This window comes from Macadamia integrifolia, chromosome 1, assembly GCF_013358625.1.
Source record: "Macadamia integrifolia cultivar HAES 741 chromosome 1, SCU_Mint_v3, whole genome shotgun sequence".
Taxonomy (NCBI): domain Eukaryota; kingdom Viridiplantae; phylum Streptophyta; class Magnoliopsida; order Proteales; family Proteaceae; genus Macadamia; species Macadamia integrifolia.
Window position 1 is genome coordinate 28,914,591 of NC_056557.1, and position 19,733 is coordinate 28,934,323.

Sequence of the window (19,733 nt, forward strand, 5' to 3'; positions counted from 1 at the left end):
GGCCTATATGAGTGGAAGGTTATGCGTTTTGGCCTCACCAATGCACCTAGCACTTTTATGAGGGTGATGACACATGTACTACAACCCTACATCGGCAAATTTCTCGTAGTGTACTTTGATGACATACTAATATACAGAAAAACACAAAATAAACACTTGAAGCATCTGAGACGTGTCATGAGAGTACTACGGGCAGAAACGTTGTACATCAACTTGAAGGAATGTTCCTTTATGCTGCCCAAGGTCATCTTCCTTGGTTTTATTGTGTCTTCACAAGGCATAGAAGATGATTCGGAGAAGGTAAAAAGTGTCGTTGATTGGCCTATTCCAAAGACCTTGACCGAGGTTCGTAGCTTGCACGGTCTTGCTTCATTTTATTGATGATTCATCCGAAATTTCAACGTCGTTGTAGCCCCAATTACAGAATGCACAAAAGGGGGAAAAGTCCCATTTCAATGGACTCTGGCAGCCACTAAAGCTTTCAACTTGATCAAACAAAAGATGACAGAAGCACCAGTGCTTAGACTACCCAATTTGGATCTTATGTTTGAAGTGGCTACTGATGCATCCCATGTTGGGATAGGAGGAGTGCTCATGCAAGAGGGCCGTCCGATTGCATTATACAGTGAAAAGTCGAATGATGTAAAAAGAAGGTATTCTACCTATGATTTAGAACTCTATGCCGTTGTTCAAATTCTCAAGCATTAAAGGCATTACTTAATTGGCAAAGAGTTCGTGCTCTATTCGAATCATAAAGCACTCAAACACTTGCACTCACAAAAGACCATTAGTGATCGGCACGCTAAATGGATCTCATACTTGCAAGGATACGTATTTGCTCTCAAGTACAAAGCTGGGAAGGAGAATCAAGTAGCCGATGCACTTAGTCGAAAGGTGATGATGATTGACACCTTTACAGTACAAAGTGCAGGAGTGGAACACATCAAAGAGGAGTACATTAGTGATGCTGATTTTTCAGAAGTATTCAACAACCTACAAGGAGGAGGACGGGATGACAAATTTGCTATACATGATGGGTATCTTTTCAAAGGCACTTGCCTCTGCATCCCAAACACCTCTTTGAGACATCACTTGATTCGAGAACTACATAGAGGAGGAATGGGTGGACACTTTGGCAAAGACAAAACATACTCCATGATTAAAGACTTATACTTTTGGCCTCAACTCTTAAATGATGTGCAACATGTGATACAGAGATGCCGCACTTGTCAACTTGCCAAAGGAGAAAAGAAGAATACAGGATTGTACACACCGCTGCCCGTTCCACACGCACCTTGGCAAGACATAAGCATGGACTTTGTCCTAGGCTTACCACCTACACGAGAAAGGTATGATTCCATATTTGTGGTAGTAGATCGTCTCTCCAAGATGGCACACTTTATCCTGTGCAAGAAGACTCTTGATGCAAGTCACTTGGCCAAACTCTTTTTCAAAGAGATAGTGCGCATACATGGTCTACCACAGACAATTGTTTCAAATAGGGATGTCAAGTTCATGAACTACTTCTGGAAGACCCTATGGCTAAAAACAAACACTAACCTCAAGTACTCCACATCATTCCATCCTTAGACAGATGGGCAGACCAAAGTGGTGAACAGAGGTCTTGGCAATTTACTTCGATCTCTAATCCGAGACTATGAAAAGACATGGCCATCTATACTGGACATTGCTGAATTCGCCTATAATAGTTTTGTCAACCGCAGCACAGGTCGCACACCATTTGAGATTGTCCTTGGACTGCAGCCTCAACGACCAGTTGACTTGGTACCTTTGCCACCTCAAGCCCGTATTAGTGTGGAAGCCGATGAGTTCCTTTGACACATCACGGAGGTACATGCTGATGTCCGTCGTCGCATTGCTGTTAGCAATGGACGGATACCAAGCAACTGCCAATCGACATCGTCACTGCGTGGAATTTTAGCCTGGTGATATGGTAATGGTTCGAATTCCACCTGAGAGGTTTCCTCTTAGTACAGTGCACAAGCTCCATCCTCGGAACATGGGTCCCTACAAGGTCTTGAAGCGCATTGGCACTAATGCATACATGCTAGAACTACCTCCTACTCTGAAGATCAACAATGTCTTCAATGTAGTTGACCTGATGATATATTTGGCACACCATTCTGATGACAGTGACACTGAACACACCCTCAAACTTCCTTAATTTGCAAACCCTAAAGATCATGTCATTGAAGATGTTCTCGACAACAAGTTCACCACAGTTCGTGGGGGCAAAGGGTACTACTCCTTCCTCATCAAATGGAAAGGTCGACCATGAGAGGATTGTACTTAGATCCATGCCGATGACTTTCAACGCCTTGACACGGACATCTATGAGCACTACATGTCCCTTATCCATTCATCGGAGTTGAATGATTCTACGAAAGGGGGAGCTGATGTAGATGCACATTATGGAAGGAAATATGAGAGGAAGAAGGGTCCAGCCTTAGTCCACCTGAGTGGCTAGGGTCCAGCCAAAAAGCTAGCCGAACCCCTACTTGGTCCATCTAAGGCTAAGTACAAATAAGGGCCGATTGGGCCCATCGACTAGGGGAATAATTAGTAGTTGTTTTTAATTAATTAGTGGGCCATTAGGCCCATCGAGTTGAGTAAGTGGTATGTCGAGTCCAAATTGTCTTAGGACTCTATTTGTTTTCCACATAGGTTTATTATTCCTAGTCCAATTTTGAATTCCTAGTTGTAGTAGGAGTGTCTAGTCCTATTGGGAAACTAGCTCCTAGTAGTAGTATGATTGCTATTCTGCCCTCTATAAATAGAGGAGCCTATGTACTCATAATTTCATATTTGAATAAAGAATAATTGCAGTCAATTGCTTAGAACAGCTGGGATAGCTGTGGGTGAGAAGCCCGGGCCAAGACAGCCGCTCCTCCCCCACTTTTCCCTTTGTTTCTTCTTGTCTAAAGCTTTCTATTTTATCCTAAAGTTACTGCTGTTGAAGTATACGACTGTTGTGAGTATTCAAAAGTTTAGATCTGTCCAAGTTACAAACCAGAATTGACTCTCTCTCCTGAAGCCTGCGATTATTTCTTCTAGGTCAGAAAATAAAGAAAACTTGTAACTTCACAACCAGCCGTCAGAATCCTCTCAACTTTGGGGGTTTTTGTACCCTCCCTAGGGACTATCTACTCCCAAGAGGACTCCTACAGACCTGGCCGCACCTCTCTCTCTCAGCTCTATAACAGGTCTTTCTCTCTCCTATCGGGTTGGGTTTTAGGCTGGTTTTGCTCCTGCATTGGTATTGTATCCTTGGGGGTTTATTTGATGGTCTTATTTCTTTGTTTCCTACTCATATTTGTATTGTTTGGGGTTATAAACTGCTGGGGTAGTTTCTAGTAATCTACTCCTGCATTAATGTTGGTGGCAAAAAAGAAATGGAAACATTTGATTGGCGTGCCTCACACCAGTTCATGTACAGTGGGTGTAAAATTAGGACCTGGACTGTTTATGAATTCTCAAATACGAAAGAGGATACCTAGGTATCAGCCAACCAATGATAAGATAGTCCACCATCAGAAGGCTGATACTTGTGCCTAATTGAAGTGTACAATATATTCGACAATCAGCTAAAACCTGCATAGGACTTTGATCCAAGCTGTTTTGGCTAATTAGAATATTGTGAGGACCATCATAGCCATGTGCATATACCGTTCCTATTGATAGACTATAATAAGGAATCGGCAAACAGAAACGTTATAAAGGCAAGCAAATCAGGATAATAAAGGAATACCCAGGCTCCTTCACTCAAGCGATCGAGAGCTTCGTTCATGTGTTCCTGATAAATTCCAGCACCCCTGGTTATGGGAATGCATTTTCCTGCGCAGTTTTACTAATTTCTTAGAAACCCGGCCTAAAGAAAAACACATTTTATGAACAACATTGTAATCATAATCAACAAATAAATATTCAAAGAGAAAAACCAAGCAACATTCAGAAGTTAAGGACGAAACTAACAAGATAGAATGATACTGAGATTGGAAACAAAAGAAATGATTAATTTAGCACAACCCTAACCACACAGATGAACACTCCACTTTAGCCCCTGATGGCCAACTGAAACCCTCAACGTTGAGCTCAAGTTGAGCATCATAACAGTTTAAATGTGTATAAACACTTTTAAATAAGTAGAAGATTGTGGGAAATAAACTTAAAAACGTTTTATCCTAAATGAAAGGATTACACTGACAAGTAAAACTCAACTTCAATAAGCACATGAGACCTTAGCAATTAAATTCATTTCGATCTCAAAAATTTGGTCAGATTTTCTGTTTAAGTTCCAAAGGGGTTTTATGATTAAAGAACTTGGAATCTTTCCTTTCTGGGCTTCCAGAAATTCAGCCAATTCAAACATTTTGGTTCAGTGCAGTTTTTCCCATCCATGTTTAGAAACAAGATTAAAGTATTCGTTCCAAGATTTTTGTGAAAGGGACTCCAACATGAGACCCTACTGCAGCAAACCTGAGCTTTAATCATCACTGAAAGCCAGACTGAAATATCAGAAAATTTCGTTTTGATCATGGATAAATGGCAACCAAAATGAAATTTACAGCTGAGATAAATAAGCAACACACACTTTTAACCGAGTCACTGAAATAAGGATGTTGAAATAGGCGATTGCCAAGACTATGGCAAAAAAAATGAAATATTCCATGGTACTTCAGACTAACACCACAAGGTGACAATATAAGGAAACTAAATGGAAAATTTTGGCCAAGAATATAGAGAACCAACAAATGCATCAGTATGGAGGAAGACGGAAAGGAAGATGGCCCAAAATAGAGTGGAATGGCATACAGGCTAGATGTTCCCTAATAGTTGGGATAATGAGTTGATCTGAGCTGTGTAGGAACCTAGAAATTTTATACATTACTTCTCCAACTAAAATGGTAACTCTTTCTACTTGATAAATTTCTCCAACTAAAATGGCAACTCTTTCTACATGATAAATCAAAACTTTTTATGTCCACATCCATTTCACCCATGAAAAGGTTTATATGTTCAAATATCTCCTTCACCCCAATAAAGGTTCTTTGCTGAAAATTTAGAATCTCAATTAACAAAAGGCGATATTTTGCTCCCAAACACCCCCCCTTTGAGGGGTAAAGGACAACTTTTATATTTTGTAGAATTATTTCAAATATTTTGCATGCTTGAGGTTCTCCCTGGAAAACTTCTATTTGTATATGAGCATTTAGCCGCTTTACTAAGCTGAATACACAACTAATTATGCAGCCAATTCAACTAAAATGTTCAGTTGCATAAGTTCAGATTCTGAAAAAGCACATAATTATCACAAAAGGAAATTTTTGTTCCAAACCCCCGCATAAGGTGGAAAAAATAATCTTCAAATTTTAATGTGAATCTTTCAAACATTTGGGGGGTGTTTGATGCGAAACCCAGGTTCAAAAACCGTATTCGGGTTTCCTATGGGCCCACCAAATCACTAAATAGCTCAATTAAGAATTGAGTAGCAGAAGTGTAAATATCTCAACTTAAAAGGGAAATGGCAAGGTTGTAATTAATTAAATGGGAAATGGTCACTTGATAGAACAAAGGCCAAAGGACACGGGTTTATCATTATTAGCCAGGGACAAACTTGGAACCAAAAGGAAATAAAGGACAAAATAGGATAGCCTTGGAAAAATGGGGGCAAAAGAAGAACCCCAAATTTAAATGACAAACCATGAAGAGGTGGGGGTTTTCTTCTACCTTGCGATGGTAGAAATATGCGGTGAACTGAAGCTGAGTTTGATGCATAGAACTCACTCATAAAGCCATGATTAGGCCTGGGATTTCAGGCAATGAGTCTCCATTCAAAACACTGTTGCATGCAATTGATAGTAGGTCAAAACAGCAAGCAACAAATGAAAGAAAGCAACCTGATTTTGGATCTGGTGGTAGGTTCAGTTTCAGATTTGGTTGCAAGTCTGTAACTCACAACTGAAAGAGTCTCCGGAAACAAAAGTCGAGAGCTCAGTTTGCCTATGGGTATGCAACATGCACCCAGAATTTTATGTGGGTAGGAGCTGTATCAATGGGGATTGATACAATTGTAAGGGCTGCAACTACTGCCCGGAAACAGGGGTGGGGAAAATAAAACCAGAAAAAGAAGAAGAAGATAAAGAAGGGTTTCGAAGAAAAGGAGTTCTGCTGGGAAGGGAAGAAGAAAAGAATAAGGGCCCGTTTGATTAGTAGTGTTTTGATGGGGTGGGATTCTTGTATGAATTTTCCCACCCCAATGAGTTGTTAGGGTGCTTGGTTAATTGGGGTGGGAGTTTGAGCTGACAGCCTCATTTTTCCTGTTGCCCCACGTGGCTTAGCATTTCTCCCACCCCACCCCTTGCAAATTCCTGCAAAATCGGTGGGACTTTGCCAAAATTCCAGGGATTTTGCGACCAATTCAGAGGCTTGATGGTCTCAGCCACATGCCGATCCGTCTCTTGTCATCGTGTTGCACCACTCAACCATCACACTCAGTAGCTGCAACACCGAGGCTGCTACTGTTGCAAGCCAACAAAGTTTCCGGGAATGGGCTCCTCAACTAAATCAGAAGCCACCACAGCAGTACCCGCAAGCCCTCTCCATCACCCGGAGGCCCTCTCCTTTCCCAAATCACAAGCCACCACATGCTTGCGGTCTTGTCAGCTTGCAGCCTGCGACCTGGGCTGAAAACCTAATTAAAAAAACACAAAAAAGAAAATTGAAAAACGGAGAAGAAGATGAACAGTAGTATTCTAGGGATTTTTTTAAACCCAATCGCATTTGGATTTTGTTTTTCTAAAAACCTAACGTTCACTTCACATTTGGATTTTTAATGTTTTTTTTTTTCAAAACCCGATGTTCCGATCGCACTTGAGATTGAATGAACCGAAGTCGTTTTGCACTTCTTCTTCATCACCCTCTCTTTCTTGCTTAGCTTTTGCATCTGCGGCGACCCAATTTACATCGGCTTCATTTGCCTAGAGACACAAACTCCTCTTTTCAAATCCAACCCCAACACTCTCCTCTCTTCTCTCTCTTCCAACGCCTACTCTAATGCCACCATCAGCCAAGAAGCCGTCACCATTTACGACCTCTATTACTGCACAGACTGGGGCAGCAAGCTTTGGGGGAACAAAAGAAGAAACAGGGAAGAAGATGAACAGTTCTCCACCATTTTTCACTTTTCACATTTGCATCCAAACACGATAAGATGGGAATGGCCAGTAACTATTACACTATTTTCCTTTCTTGTTGCTCACCCCATAAGCATGTGGGGCACACATGTCACACTTTCCCACCCCATAAACCCCTCTAAACAAACGGGGCCTAAGAGAAGGGAAAAGAATCATAAGAAGAAGGGGGGATGGAATTGCACAAAACCAAGCAGGCTTCAACCCAAACAACTCAACTCATCTTTTCATCATCAGTATACCCCAATCGTTGTTACACATCTATTTATAAAACCCCAAAACACAAAGACTCCTAATAACTTCCTAAAACTTAAGACTGACAAAAATAGAAACTCAATAAAAATCAAATTGGAAATTTCCCTACATGTCAAATAGCTACTCCAATAAAAGATTACATTTGTTTCCCAAATAAATAAATCCAAAATTTCCCACTAAACAAATACAAATCTTGGACCCAATTCTTGGTCGACGCACTTGAACAGGTTCAGCTCAGTCCAAAGAATCGCTCCTGCATCAGTGTTCTCTTCCAAAAACTATAATTTTTGGTCGAAATCTTTCAAAACTTCAAAGGTTCACAAGATTGCATGTACCAGCATTGCTAAGTTCAATAAACAACTAACAAAGCAGGCAATTTAACTAAATGCTAATAGCAAGTAAGAACAAACTTCAACACACAAAATCTAAATTCAATATGAAAAATTTCAGAATATAGAAAATGTATCCATACCAAGCCGAAAAAAATACGTCATAATTGAATTTTTGAAGCAGATGTCTTCTGCAGCCAGCACCCATCGAGCTAGTTTTGCATCTTCTGTGGGAAATCCCTTGAATCCCCACATAACAGGGTCATCCAACCTGTTATAGATAATAAATTGAGTAATACTAAGTTAACTGTTTTTATAATCATTCCCTTAGAAGCCTGTACTGATACATGATTCAGAAAAGGTCACCAAGTTCAAGGCCATGATACAACATTTACTTCATCAACCCACACACTGTAACTTCAGTAACGCCTCTAACTAAGGTTTTTCACCGCTATAAACAAGAATCTGATGCTTGTAAAAGAAAAAGCAGTATATACACATGGCTTCATGAGTATCGGATCTAGTCACCAAGTTTCTTGCTTCTTGGTGCCACTAGATTACAGTCCTGGAATCTTATAACTAAGATGGCTCTGCAGTCCAAAGTTCCAACAATATGTTTTTGAATCACTTGTTGCTTGCATTCACTGATAAGACTGCAATATTGTATTTTCTTGGTGGGAGGGAGGATAGATTATCACAGCTCATGGCAATAAATTTCACCATGATAAACAATATGGTGCTTGTGACATGTACCATTCTATAGAAATACATATTCTACAGTTATACAAAGTAATAAGGGGCACCACTAAATAATTTTTTTTGAGTATTATGCTTTAGTACTTGTAGTACGATCTTTGACACTCCACCCTATGCCAATACTGTTTTCTAGAATTTTATTGAATAACTTTCTGGGACTCCTAGAACCCAGTAAGCCAGCACCTTCTACCATTTCTAAGAGACTCTATTTTCCTCTTTTCGATTAATCTCAATTATATTAATAAAGTTCAAAAATGAATGCTCACTTCCTCAAATTAGAGTCTTATGGTACATTTAAGCTTTTATAAAGCCGTAGACTAGTAAATAATTGATTGATTGGAAACATCTACCATGTTTTTAAGTATCCTTCCCTATCCCTTGATACGTATTGTATCTTTAAGATATCAATATGATACAGTACCAATATGATACTCAAGAAAAATTGGTATAAGTACATGTAAAAAACTTCAACGTTTATGTATAATCAATTGTAAGTACATGGTCTCGTTGTACTTTGTTCTTCTTTTCGTGCATGATATATTTTACATATTACTTGTTTATAGTATTTTATACTTCAAAACTGTATTTTGCATATATCCTAAGCATTTACATAAGTTTCTTGACCATTTTCATACATATTTTTACCATATCTTGCATCTCTCTGATATGATACGATACATCTCTTAAAATCACCTTTCCGATATGATACCCGATACCAATACTTTAAACCTTAACATCTACTGTAATCAAAACTAAAATGTGCACTCAAAACATGTATAGGATTTTATTCAAGCAACTTCTGACAGAATCTTAAAACCCAATAAACCAAAAACTGCTGGAGTTTTTGTAATCATACCATTTTTCCTCTTTCTCAGCTGATCAATTACAGACAACGTTAAAACCTGCATCCTCACTTTCTCAAATCAGAGTCTTATGGTGCATTTAAGGTTTTATAAAGCTGTATACCAGCAAATGGTTTCTACCAAAAAAAAACTACCAAATGGTCTATTGATTGAAATCGTCTTTGTAATCAAAACTGAAATGGGAATTCACAGCTTGTAGACCAGTAATCCTGAATATTCTCATTGATGTTAGCATCTACAGTTAGAATCAACTATAATTTCACACCAAAAAGGTTATGGGTTGACTTAATATTCACTGATTCGAATAGAGAAACAGAAATGAAATGAAATGTAATGTAATGTACTAATCAGTTTTAAAAGGAAGGAAAGAGATGGACTGACGTGGACATGTGGTTGCTGACGGTGATTAGGGGAACACCGGAAGGTCGTGATCGGACGAGACGGATGAGGGTTTCGGCGTTGTGGACAGTGGTGGAGTTGAGAAAATTCCCCACAAACTTTGCGAATGCTCCCACCGCATTGAACACGCACGTCCGAGGTATCCCTCCCAAATGGATTGGCCTCCCTGCCCACTCCATTTTCCGTCCACCCATATTGATGATGCCACCGCCGGTCCGCCACTGCCACTTCCACTGCTGCCGCCGCCAGCATAGAGAGGCAAGTTCGCCCCGAGATTTTCTACGACGATGCAACTTCTGGTTTGGGAGTTCTACTTTGGGCAGAGAAAATGCGAGTTCTAGTTCGGGAGTCCAAGACTCGGATTGGTCTGAGGCTTTGGGAGGCTTGGTGCCTGGTTATAGTATCGGATTGGTGGAATTGGTGGGGTTGGATTGATATCGACCGAGTTCAATCCGTATTATTAAAATCAAGGTTTTAAATCTCGGGTTTCGGGTAAGTTTTGACCTGGGTCGAAATTGGGATTTGGACTGAAAATCTGGGTTATCGTTAGAAATTTGGGCCGAAATGCCATCCTAAACTACGAAAATTTGCCCGAGATTTGAAATTTCAGAAATAAATATGTTTCGTCTTGGAGCTCACCGAAACCTTTGAGATTTCGGCTGAGATGTCTAAGTTCTTGAACTATGGATAAAATCGATATGGATAGTAACGGTACAAAAGTAACATCGTTAAAATAACTGATTTTTCTTTAATAAATTCAAACAAAATATATTCGATATGAACCAATCCGGATGACTATGGACTGTGAAATATGAGTTTATTCTAATATTAAGAATGAATTAAAACTGATTGTTTGCAACCAAATTATTTTCTCCCATGTTTTTATGAACACTTAAATCCAATTTGACTTTCCATTTTGAACTAAAATGAGATTTCTCTATCATTTATTTTTGGGAAAATTACCTGATTACCCAGTGTTGTGTTTGGTTTTACAGAAATACCCACGATGGGTTTCACTCAACGTATATACCCAAAACTAGTTTGTGTATTACCAAAATACCCAAAACAGTGGAAGCCGTACACCAGACTACGTATCCCTACGCGTTGAACTTGATTCATGTTCCAATCAGTGAAAAAAGTTCCGATTTCTAGTTTAATCGTCTTCTACAATCGACTCTTTAACTTCCGATGATCCGATCGCGTCGTTGAGGGCATAAGTTGCTGTTCGGACTATGTATTTCCTAAAAGGGAAAGGAAGGGGTTGCTGATTTCAGTTGCTCGGACTATGGATTTCCGAGAAGAGGAAGACTTGGTTGCTGGTTTCAGAAGATTTAGGGCACTTTTAAATAAGAATGGAGGGAGAAGGAGGTGACTGAGGAGTCTAACGAGAAGAGGCGATCAGAGGCGATCGTGATTCGATTTCTCAGAGAGCAGGACCGGAACGTGAGAGTCAGAGGAAGAAAGAGGCGATCGTGTCTCGATTTCTCTGGTGAGGATCAGAGGCGATCGTGACTTGATTTCTCAGGTGAAAGTCTGCAAGTACTAAGAGAGGCGATCAGAGGGAACTATACTGGAAAGCTCTCTTTCCCTGCGATCAGAGGCGATCAGAGGCGATCAGAGGCGATCGTGACTGAGGAGTCTAACGAGAAGAGGCGATCAGAGGCGATCGTGACTCGATTTCTCAGAGAGCAGGACCGGAACGTGAGAGTCAGAGGAAGAAAGAGGCGATCGTGAGGATCAGAGGCGATCGTGTCTCGATTTCTCTGGTGAGGATCAGAGGCGATCGTGACTTGATTTCTCAGGTGAAAGCTCTCTTTCCCTGCGATCGTGATCGAGATATCTTCTCTGGTAGAAGCTGCAGTCGCCAGCACTGGGCCCTTCTAGTCCGGTGGAGCCGGTGCTCTCCTTGGAGGATGAACAGAGGACAGAGCTGAGGAACCACTCCTTCGATCTTCACTAGAACGAAGATCTCCATTGAATGTTTCGATCGAACCTTCGGACACCATCTGGTTTCCTCGGTTGAGCTTGAAGGAAGAAGCAGACGACTTTGGTACTCTTGATTCTCACACACGCCCAGCACGCTTCCTCCCTTGGTTAGGCTTTTGTTCATCATCCATTTGCAGGAAGAAGAGGAATTAACAAAGAAGCTTAAGATTAAAATCCAGGAGCAGATCCGAGCAGATCCGAGCAGATCCGAGTTGCTATGAGAGTCTCATGTTAGGCAGGTGAGAGGTTTTCGGAGATCTGTCTGGGGCTTGTGATGGGTGAAGGAGATCGAGCGACCTGCCTGACAGGGGAAAGAAACGATGGCCGGCTGCCGGATAGAGGCAAACAACGATTGATCACGGACTTTTTGCGCCCTGCGTGTCTCTCCACTCCTGATGTGGTGCCTGGTACTGCGGTGGAGCAAGGGGAGGAGAGGGAGGGTGAGAGAAATAATGAAGATGGACAGCCTGTGGATCGGAAAGCCCGCAAATCTTATGCTACGGTGACAAAGAAGACTCTCCCTGATGTGGAGGATCTCCCAAATCCGATTCGGGTTGGATCTCTGACGAGGGTAGTGATTCCACAGGAAGCGTATGAAGAGAAACTGGAGACTTTTTCCTTTGCGTTGATAGGCAAAGTAAACTTCAGGTTTGTATCTATGGATGATATAAGGCGCGAGGTGGTTGCGAGTTGGAGGCTAAAGGGGAACGTGAACCTTTCTCCCCTAGGGAAGGGTTTTATTCTATTTCGTTTTGAGAAGGAGGGAGATATGGCCTCAATATGGAGGAGAGGACCGATCAAAGTAGGGGGACAAATTATTCGCTTTCAGAGATGGCGCCCAGAATTTAATATTAATGATAATTACTCTCACACTAAGCTCGTTTGGATCCGATTCCCTGAGCTTCCCATGGAGTATTGGCATGAGAGAATCCTATTGACCATGGCAAAGGTAGCAGGAAGTCCTGTCGCCCTGGACAATAAAACATTAAAAGCAACGATGGGTAATTATGCAAGAGTCCTAGTTGAGATGGAGCTCAATGGCGTTAGAGTTGAGGAGATGCAAGTGGAACGAAGACAACCGGGAAAGGAGACGATATTCTGCTTCAATCAGCGAATCGTCTACGAAGACAATATGGTTCGATGCTTCTCGTGCAAAAAACTGGGACACCATGCGAACCAATGTAGAGGTAAAACGGTGGGGAAAACTGCTGTTGAGCAGCCTTCTCATAAGGGCGGCGGCGGCCAGGAAGCTGGCAGGGACGACAATCCTTCCCAAAAGGAAAGGAATATGCGATCTCCTACCAGAATGGTAGATGCAGCAAATGGGAATACTTCCCAAATCTGTAATGAGCCAAACGTGGAGGGTTACCTTAAGTGCCAAGATTTAGTGGTGGACTTAAATGGTGAAGAATATTTCCCAATTGAGAATATTCCTCACAATGCTAAGGCTGGGGTGGATCCGATGGGTGTTGGGCAGAGAGTGGATAATATTTTGGATGTGGATGTCCTTGGGTCGACCCGGTCTTCTAACCCGTCTGAGAATGAATCGCAGGCATCAGGTGAGGAGAGCGATCACAGGGAGGGTGATATTCAGGTCAGGGAATCTCAGACACAGAGGGAGTACTCTCAAATGGTGCGTGCTTTACGACCACGGCGCAAAATTAATTACAAACCAGGTGGTAGGGGTGGCAGAGGGGGAAAGAGTGGCAGGGGCCAAGTTTGGGAGGGGGCTGAGAATAATTTGACTGAGCTTTCTCAATCGTGTCTGGTGGAAGGCCGAGTAGTTATTCATCATAAGGAAGTGGAAGAAATTGATATGATCATGCAGCGTGTTGAAGGGTCGGATAGACTTGGTAAGCACGTTTCTGAGACAGAGCAGAATGATGAGGCTGCTCACTACTCTACCTCCAAGTAACTGATCATGAAGGTTTTCTTCTGGAACATCAGAGGAATTAAGAAGGCGGCAGGCAGGAATGCCTTACGACATTTTATTAAGGATAGAGCTCCGGACATTTTATGTATAGCAGAGCCGATGATTGAGGTAAGTGCTTTTCCAAATTTATTTTTTAATAAATTGGGATTCAATAGTTCTTTCATTTACAACTGTAGAGTAGGGAAACCCTCTAATTTGTGGATTTTATGGAAGAGAAATTTGAACACCCCAGTTGTTGTCTCTGAGTCTGAGCAGCACATTTCGATTATTATTAAGTGGGAATCGAAATGGTTTCAGATTTCTTTCATTCATGCCAGCAGCTTTAGAGTAGGAAGAAGGGATCTGTGGTTGAAGCTAGTGGCTGATCTCCCCCAGCCTCTTCTCCCTTGGGCTATAATTGGGGATTTTAATGCGACTTTGTTCTCCCATGAAAAAAGGGGGCCAGGGAATTTTAGTATGGGTTCAGCTGCTGAGTTTGGTGCTCTGGTGGATGCTTGTGGGATGGCCCAAGTGCCATCATCGGGGAGGAAATTCACCTGGTCTAACAATAGACGTCGTGGTAATGTTTCGGCGGTTCTGGACAGATGTTTTTGTAATGAAGAATGGATTGACTTTTTCCAGGATTGTGGCCAACGGGTCCTCCCTAGAATTGCTTCGGATCATTCTCCATTATTGTTCACCTCAATTTTATCTCAACGGCCCGTTAATTGCCCCTTTAGGTTCCATAAGTTCTGGATGGAACATGGAGATTTTGAGCAGGTAGTTGCTACATCATGGGAAGAGTGGGTCTCAGGGAATCCGATATTTGTTCTCATGCTGAAGCTCAAAAGGCTGAAGGGTGTGCTCCGTAATTGGGGGAGAGAGGCTTTCCCGAATTTCAATAAAGCCCTTGAGGAAGCCAAGGATAAGCTAGCGCAGGTGCAACAGACTATTGAAATAAATGGCATGGATGATCATTTGTTTGGGTTAGAAGCGGATGCGAAGACCTCTCTAATAAAAGCAATGGAAAACCATGAAAAACTTTGGGCCGAAAAAGCCAAAGTTAGATGGATGAAGCAAGGGGATCGCAATTCTAGGTTTTTTCATTTTTCTGTTAAAATGAGAAGACTCAGAAACTCTATAAGAAGCCTAAAAACTCCAGATGGAACTTTGGTGGAAGGTAACGACCAGATAGGGAATTATACAGTTCAGTCATATGAGCAATTTTACAAAGTTGTGCCTTTAGTGGAGCATGTGGAGCTTCTTGAATCTATACCTATGGTTCTTCATCAAGGTGATCACTATGTGCTTGATGTCTTACCAGGGAATGAAGAAATCAAAAGAGCTGTTTGGGACTTGGACCCAGATAGCTCTCCTGGTCCGGATGGATTTTCTGGAGCCTTCTTTAGAAGATGCTGGAATATTGTCGAGTTAGAGGTGTGCAATGCAGTTAAGTATTTCTTTAGTACTAGTCAATTGCCCAATGGTGTGAACAACAATTTTGTGGTACTTATTCCTAAGGAGGAGGGAGCATCTTCTATCGATAAATTCCGGCCACTGTGTATGGGGAATTTTTATTGTAAAATTCTTTCCAAAATAATGGCAATGAGGCTTGCTAATTTGCTCCCTAGGCTGATATCTGAAGAGCAGGGGGCATTTCAAAAAGGAAAGTTAATCCATGACAACATCAGTGTGGCCTCAGAACTGGCCAATATGATGTTTGCTTCTATGAGAGGGGGAGGTCTGGGATTAAAAATTGACATCAAGAAAGCATATGATACTCTTTCGTGGTCCTTTATGTTTCAGGTGCTGCGGCGCTTTGGATTCACAGAGAAGTGGATAACATGGCTGAACCAAATCTTGATATCCTCTAAGATATCGATTTTGATTAATGGAGGTCCACAGGGATATTTTGGTGTGGAGAGAGGGCTGAGGCAAGGGGACCCAATATCTCCCATGCTTTTTATTATTGCGGAGGAAGTGCTATCGCGAGGTTTAAAGCATCTGATCGAGATTAATCAACTGAAGCCAATTCATGGGCCTCGCGGTGTCAAAACTCCTGCCCATATTCTATTTGCAGATGACATATTCATCTTCTCCAATGCTTCTATGAGGTATGTGAGGACTCTTAAAGAATTTCTTCTAAAGTACCAAGAGTTTTCTTGGCAGGGCATCAGCTTAGAAAAAAGTAAACTTTTTTTGGGAAAAATAACACCTCCCAGGAAGCATCGAATATCTGAAACTTTAGGCATTCCCATGTGTACCTTCCCTACAAGGTATCTAGGTGTGGAAATCTTCAAGGGAAGGATTAAAAAAGATACTTTGTTGCCGATTATGGACAAGGTTAAGGGGAGACTGGCGGGTTGGAAAGGGAAACTGTTGTCAATGGCAGGTAGGGTGGAATTGGTTAAATCGGTGCTTTCGGGGATGCCGACTCATAGTTTCTCTGTTTATTGGTGGCCTGCATCTCTTGTGGCGATGATGGAGAAATGGATGCGAAATTTTATTTGGACAGGTGATGTAGATACGGTTAAGGCTGTCACAGTGAAGTGGGACTCTATGTGTAAGCCCAAGGATGAGGGAGTGCTGGGCCTTAGGAGACTGCGAGATTCCAATAAAGCAATGCTGTGCAAATTGATTTGGAGGATCAAAACGGAGAAGACAGCAGCGTTAACCTTTCTCAGAGCTCGATTCCTAAAGAAGGATGGAAGATCCTTCAAAAATTGCAACACCTCCACTATTTTTGCAGGTCTCAGGAAAATGTGGTCCTTTGTGGATGACAAAGAGCGCTGGATCATAGGGAACGGTCAGCTTGCAAATTTCTGGAAGGATAAATGGTGGGGTCCAAAATCCATTATGGAACTTCTTTCGCTGGATAGTGACCATACTCTCTCTACGTCAGCAAAGGTGGGGGAGTTTATCATAAATGGAGAATGGCGTCTACCTGAGGTAGTATCTCCTATGCTCAATGAAATTTTTGGACAGATTAAAAAGATTGACATTCCGAGTTTGCAGATGGAGGATTTCAGGGTGTGGTCGCTAGTTCCTTCAGGGTATTTCTCCTCAAGGTCGGCTTGGGAGGCTGTTAGAGTGAAATCCTTGAAGGTGAACTGGTCTTCTTTGATTTGGCAGANGGTCAGCTTGCAAATTTCTGGAAGGATAAATGGTGGGGTCCAAAATCCATTATGGAACTTCTTTCGCTGGATAGTGACCATACTCTCTCTACATCAGCAAAGGTGGGGGAGTTTATCATAAATGGAGAATGGTGTCTACCTGAGGTAGTATCTCCTTTGCTCAATGAAATTTTTGGACAGATTAAAAAGATTGACATTCCGAGTTTGCAGATGGAGGATTTCAGGGTGTGGTCGCTAGTTCCTTCAGGGTATTTCTCCTCAAAGTCGGCTTGGGAGGCTGTTAGAATGAAATCCTTGAAGGTGAACTGGTCTTCTTTGATTTGGCAGAAGAATCTTCCTCCAAGACACTCCATTTTTGGATGGAGAGTGGTGCATGGTAGAATCCCAACGACGACCTGGTTTGCCAAAAAGGTGTTTATCTCCCATCCAGATGCAACCTGTGTGGAAAGGCTGAAGAAAGTATGGTTCATATTTTTTTACACTGTTCTTTCTCCATTTCAATATGGAAGAGTTTTTTAGATATGTTTGGAATGGCGTGGGTAAATCATCCAAGCATTCAAGCATTGTTCCAGTGGTGGAAGAGAAAATCTCAAGTGATTCAGCTAAAGAAGCCATGGAAGTTGGGTTTGATCATCACTGTCAACCATATTTGGTGGGAAAGAAATAAAAGAAGGCAGGAAAATAAAGAAAGGGCAGGGCGGTATGTCTTTCAAAGTATAAGGCAAGAGGTTCAGCTTTGTTGTGACGGATCAAGTGAAGAAGTTCGTTCGATTTCAGACTTGATGACCTGCAGGAAGATAGGTTTAAGTATTAGAAATCCAACTTCCCCATCACCTCTTGAGGTTCACTGGTGTAAGCCTTCCAGGGCGTGGATGAAGATCAATGTGGATGGAAGTTCGCTTGGTAACCCAGGTAATGCAGGTGCTGGTGGTGTCCTACGGGATGATAAAGGCAAGGTAATTGACTCTTTTAGCATTTTTCTGGGAGTCAAACAAATATATGAAGCTGAATTTGAGGCAGTCTTGGAGGGTATTTTGCTAGCTAGACACTATCATGCTAGGGGTGTTTGGATTGAGTCAGACTCAGCGTCCGTGGTCTCAGCAGTTCAAAGAAGGGAGATTCCATGGTTTGCCCTGCAGAAATGGAGATCTGTTATTTCCTTTTTGGAGTTGGTGCAATGGAAGATCACTCACTGTTTTCGTGAAGCTAATGTAGTAGCAGATTTTCTGGCTAGGAAAGCATCTAAATCTTGTACTTCAGAATTCTCAGTGGAGTTCCCGAGACACGTAGTTGATGAGTTAGCTTCTGATGCATTGGACAGGCACCGTTTTCGATTTGGCTAAGCCCTTTGCTTGTTCTCTCTGCTGATGGCCATGCCGAAGGTGGAGGTTGCAAGTGGGTTTAGTGGGATCGGCCTGCCCTTTTGTATTTTTCTTCGTTTTGCTTTGTTCTCTTTTAATAAAATGACCTTTTAGCAAAAAAAAAAGTTAGTATCTCAACCGACCAAGTAAAAAAATTATGACTTGTTCATTCAGTCAATTTCAAATTGGATGAGCCAAAGTGATGCGATGAAGCATTCCTTTGGACTATTTTCCTTCTGGATAGTGAGCAATCACGAAAAAATTGTTACTTCTGATAGAATAAATAATAAATTTTATTTTCCTCAACATATTCCAATCAACCTTTCTCAAGTACATAACATTTTTTTATGTAATATCTCATGTACGTGTCCTATCCCACTTTTTTCTTTTTTTTTTTAATTACTAGGGCAAAAGATAAAAATAAAAGAGAGAGATCTATAACCAGTTCATTTTATTTTATTAATTATAATCATAAGCTTGAGTTTATGAACTCCTCTTGCAAAAACGAGTTTTCGGTTTTTACCATTTAAAATGTGTTTTGCGATATGCTTCCTAAAGATACAGGAAAAAGGGTGAACGATAAGCATTTTCATTCTAAACATGTTTAAACCGTGTTTAAAACATGTTCATGTTTTTTTTAATGTTTTTTAAAACTGGACTTGTTGAACATAATATCTACTTAATTGATCATATCTCTCTTTGGCAAACTTTGATCAACTTGATTCTTTTGCCAACTTGAAGCTAACTGAATGGACTACATTTTTTATGACATCACCTTCAACTCAAATTCAATGCATGCAACCCAAAATTGAGAGACAAACTGATGCATTTGTTGAAAAGTATTTCTAAAGTGACCACTTGCAACTCCAACTGAACATACATCACTCTGAGAGTGTGTTGACTATATTGACAACAATGAACAACATCATAACCGATTCACATTGCTCAATAATACTTGGATATGTGTGGTGTATGAATTTAGAATCGATGTTGGATGATATTCAATGATATGTCTTAGAACTTACACGAGTCATGGGATTTATATGCATTAATGTTAGATATTGTAGTTATTTTGAACATTAGATGCAGATATTCATGAAATAATTCCTTAATTTATGAGTATATTATTGTTTTTTTTTAGTCCCGTTTGTTTGAAATCTACATGTTCCAAACTAGTACCGTTTGTTTTGAATTTTTTACCATTCTCTATTTTTTTGACCATTTATTGACTGTATGGTTAAAGAATTTTCACTATTTAAAACTTGCACTGCCTGTTGCCCTTTTTTATGCCTTTCCCATTTTTGCTAACCATATTGACACCCTTGTGGTTATCATATGTTTGTATCTATGAAAATAATATAAGTCTAGGGGTGTCAATTCTCAATCTTAATTGGCTTGATCGATTGAGACCAATCGGTTCAGCCCAAACTGAACCACCTTCTCACCCGAAATAGGGTCAATAGATTTCCCTTTAATCAAGGAATGCTTATTAGATGAACCAATAGAATCCTAACACCCCCCCACCCC

At 41.1% G+C, this 19,733-nt stretch overlaps 1 protein-coding gene across 2 annotated transcripts in view; it reads right to left on the minus strand.

Annotated features, from left to right (window-relative positions):
• The window catches only part of LOC122084242 (N-acylphosphatidylethanolamine synthase), a 16,554-nt gene extending 6,347 nt beyond the window's left edge, over positions 1-10,207 (minus strand). For both annotated transcript variants that reach the window (XM_042652331.1, XM_042652341.1), the window contains exons 1-3: positions 9,796-10,207; positions 7,939-8,066; positions 3,770-3,855 (exon numbers count right to left, since the gene is read on the minus strand). In XM_042652331.1, the coding sequence (XP_042508265.1) occupies positions 3,770-3,855; positions 7,939-8,066; positions 9,796-10,007 (426 nt within the window). In that variant the 5' untranslated portion in view covers positions 10,008-10,207. The remainder of the gene's footprint in view (positions 1-3,769; positions 3,856-7,938; positions 8,067-9,795) is intronic.
• Positions 10,208-19,733: the final 9,526 nt, after the last annotated feature.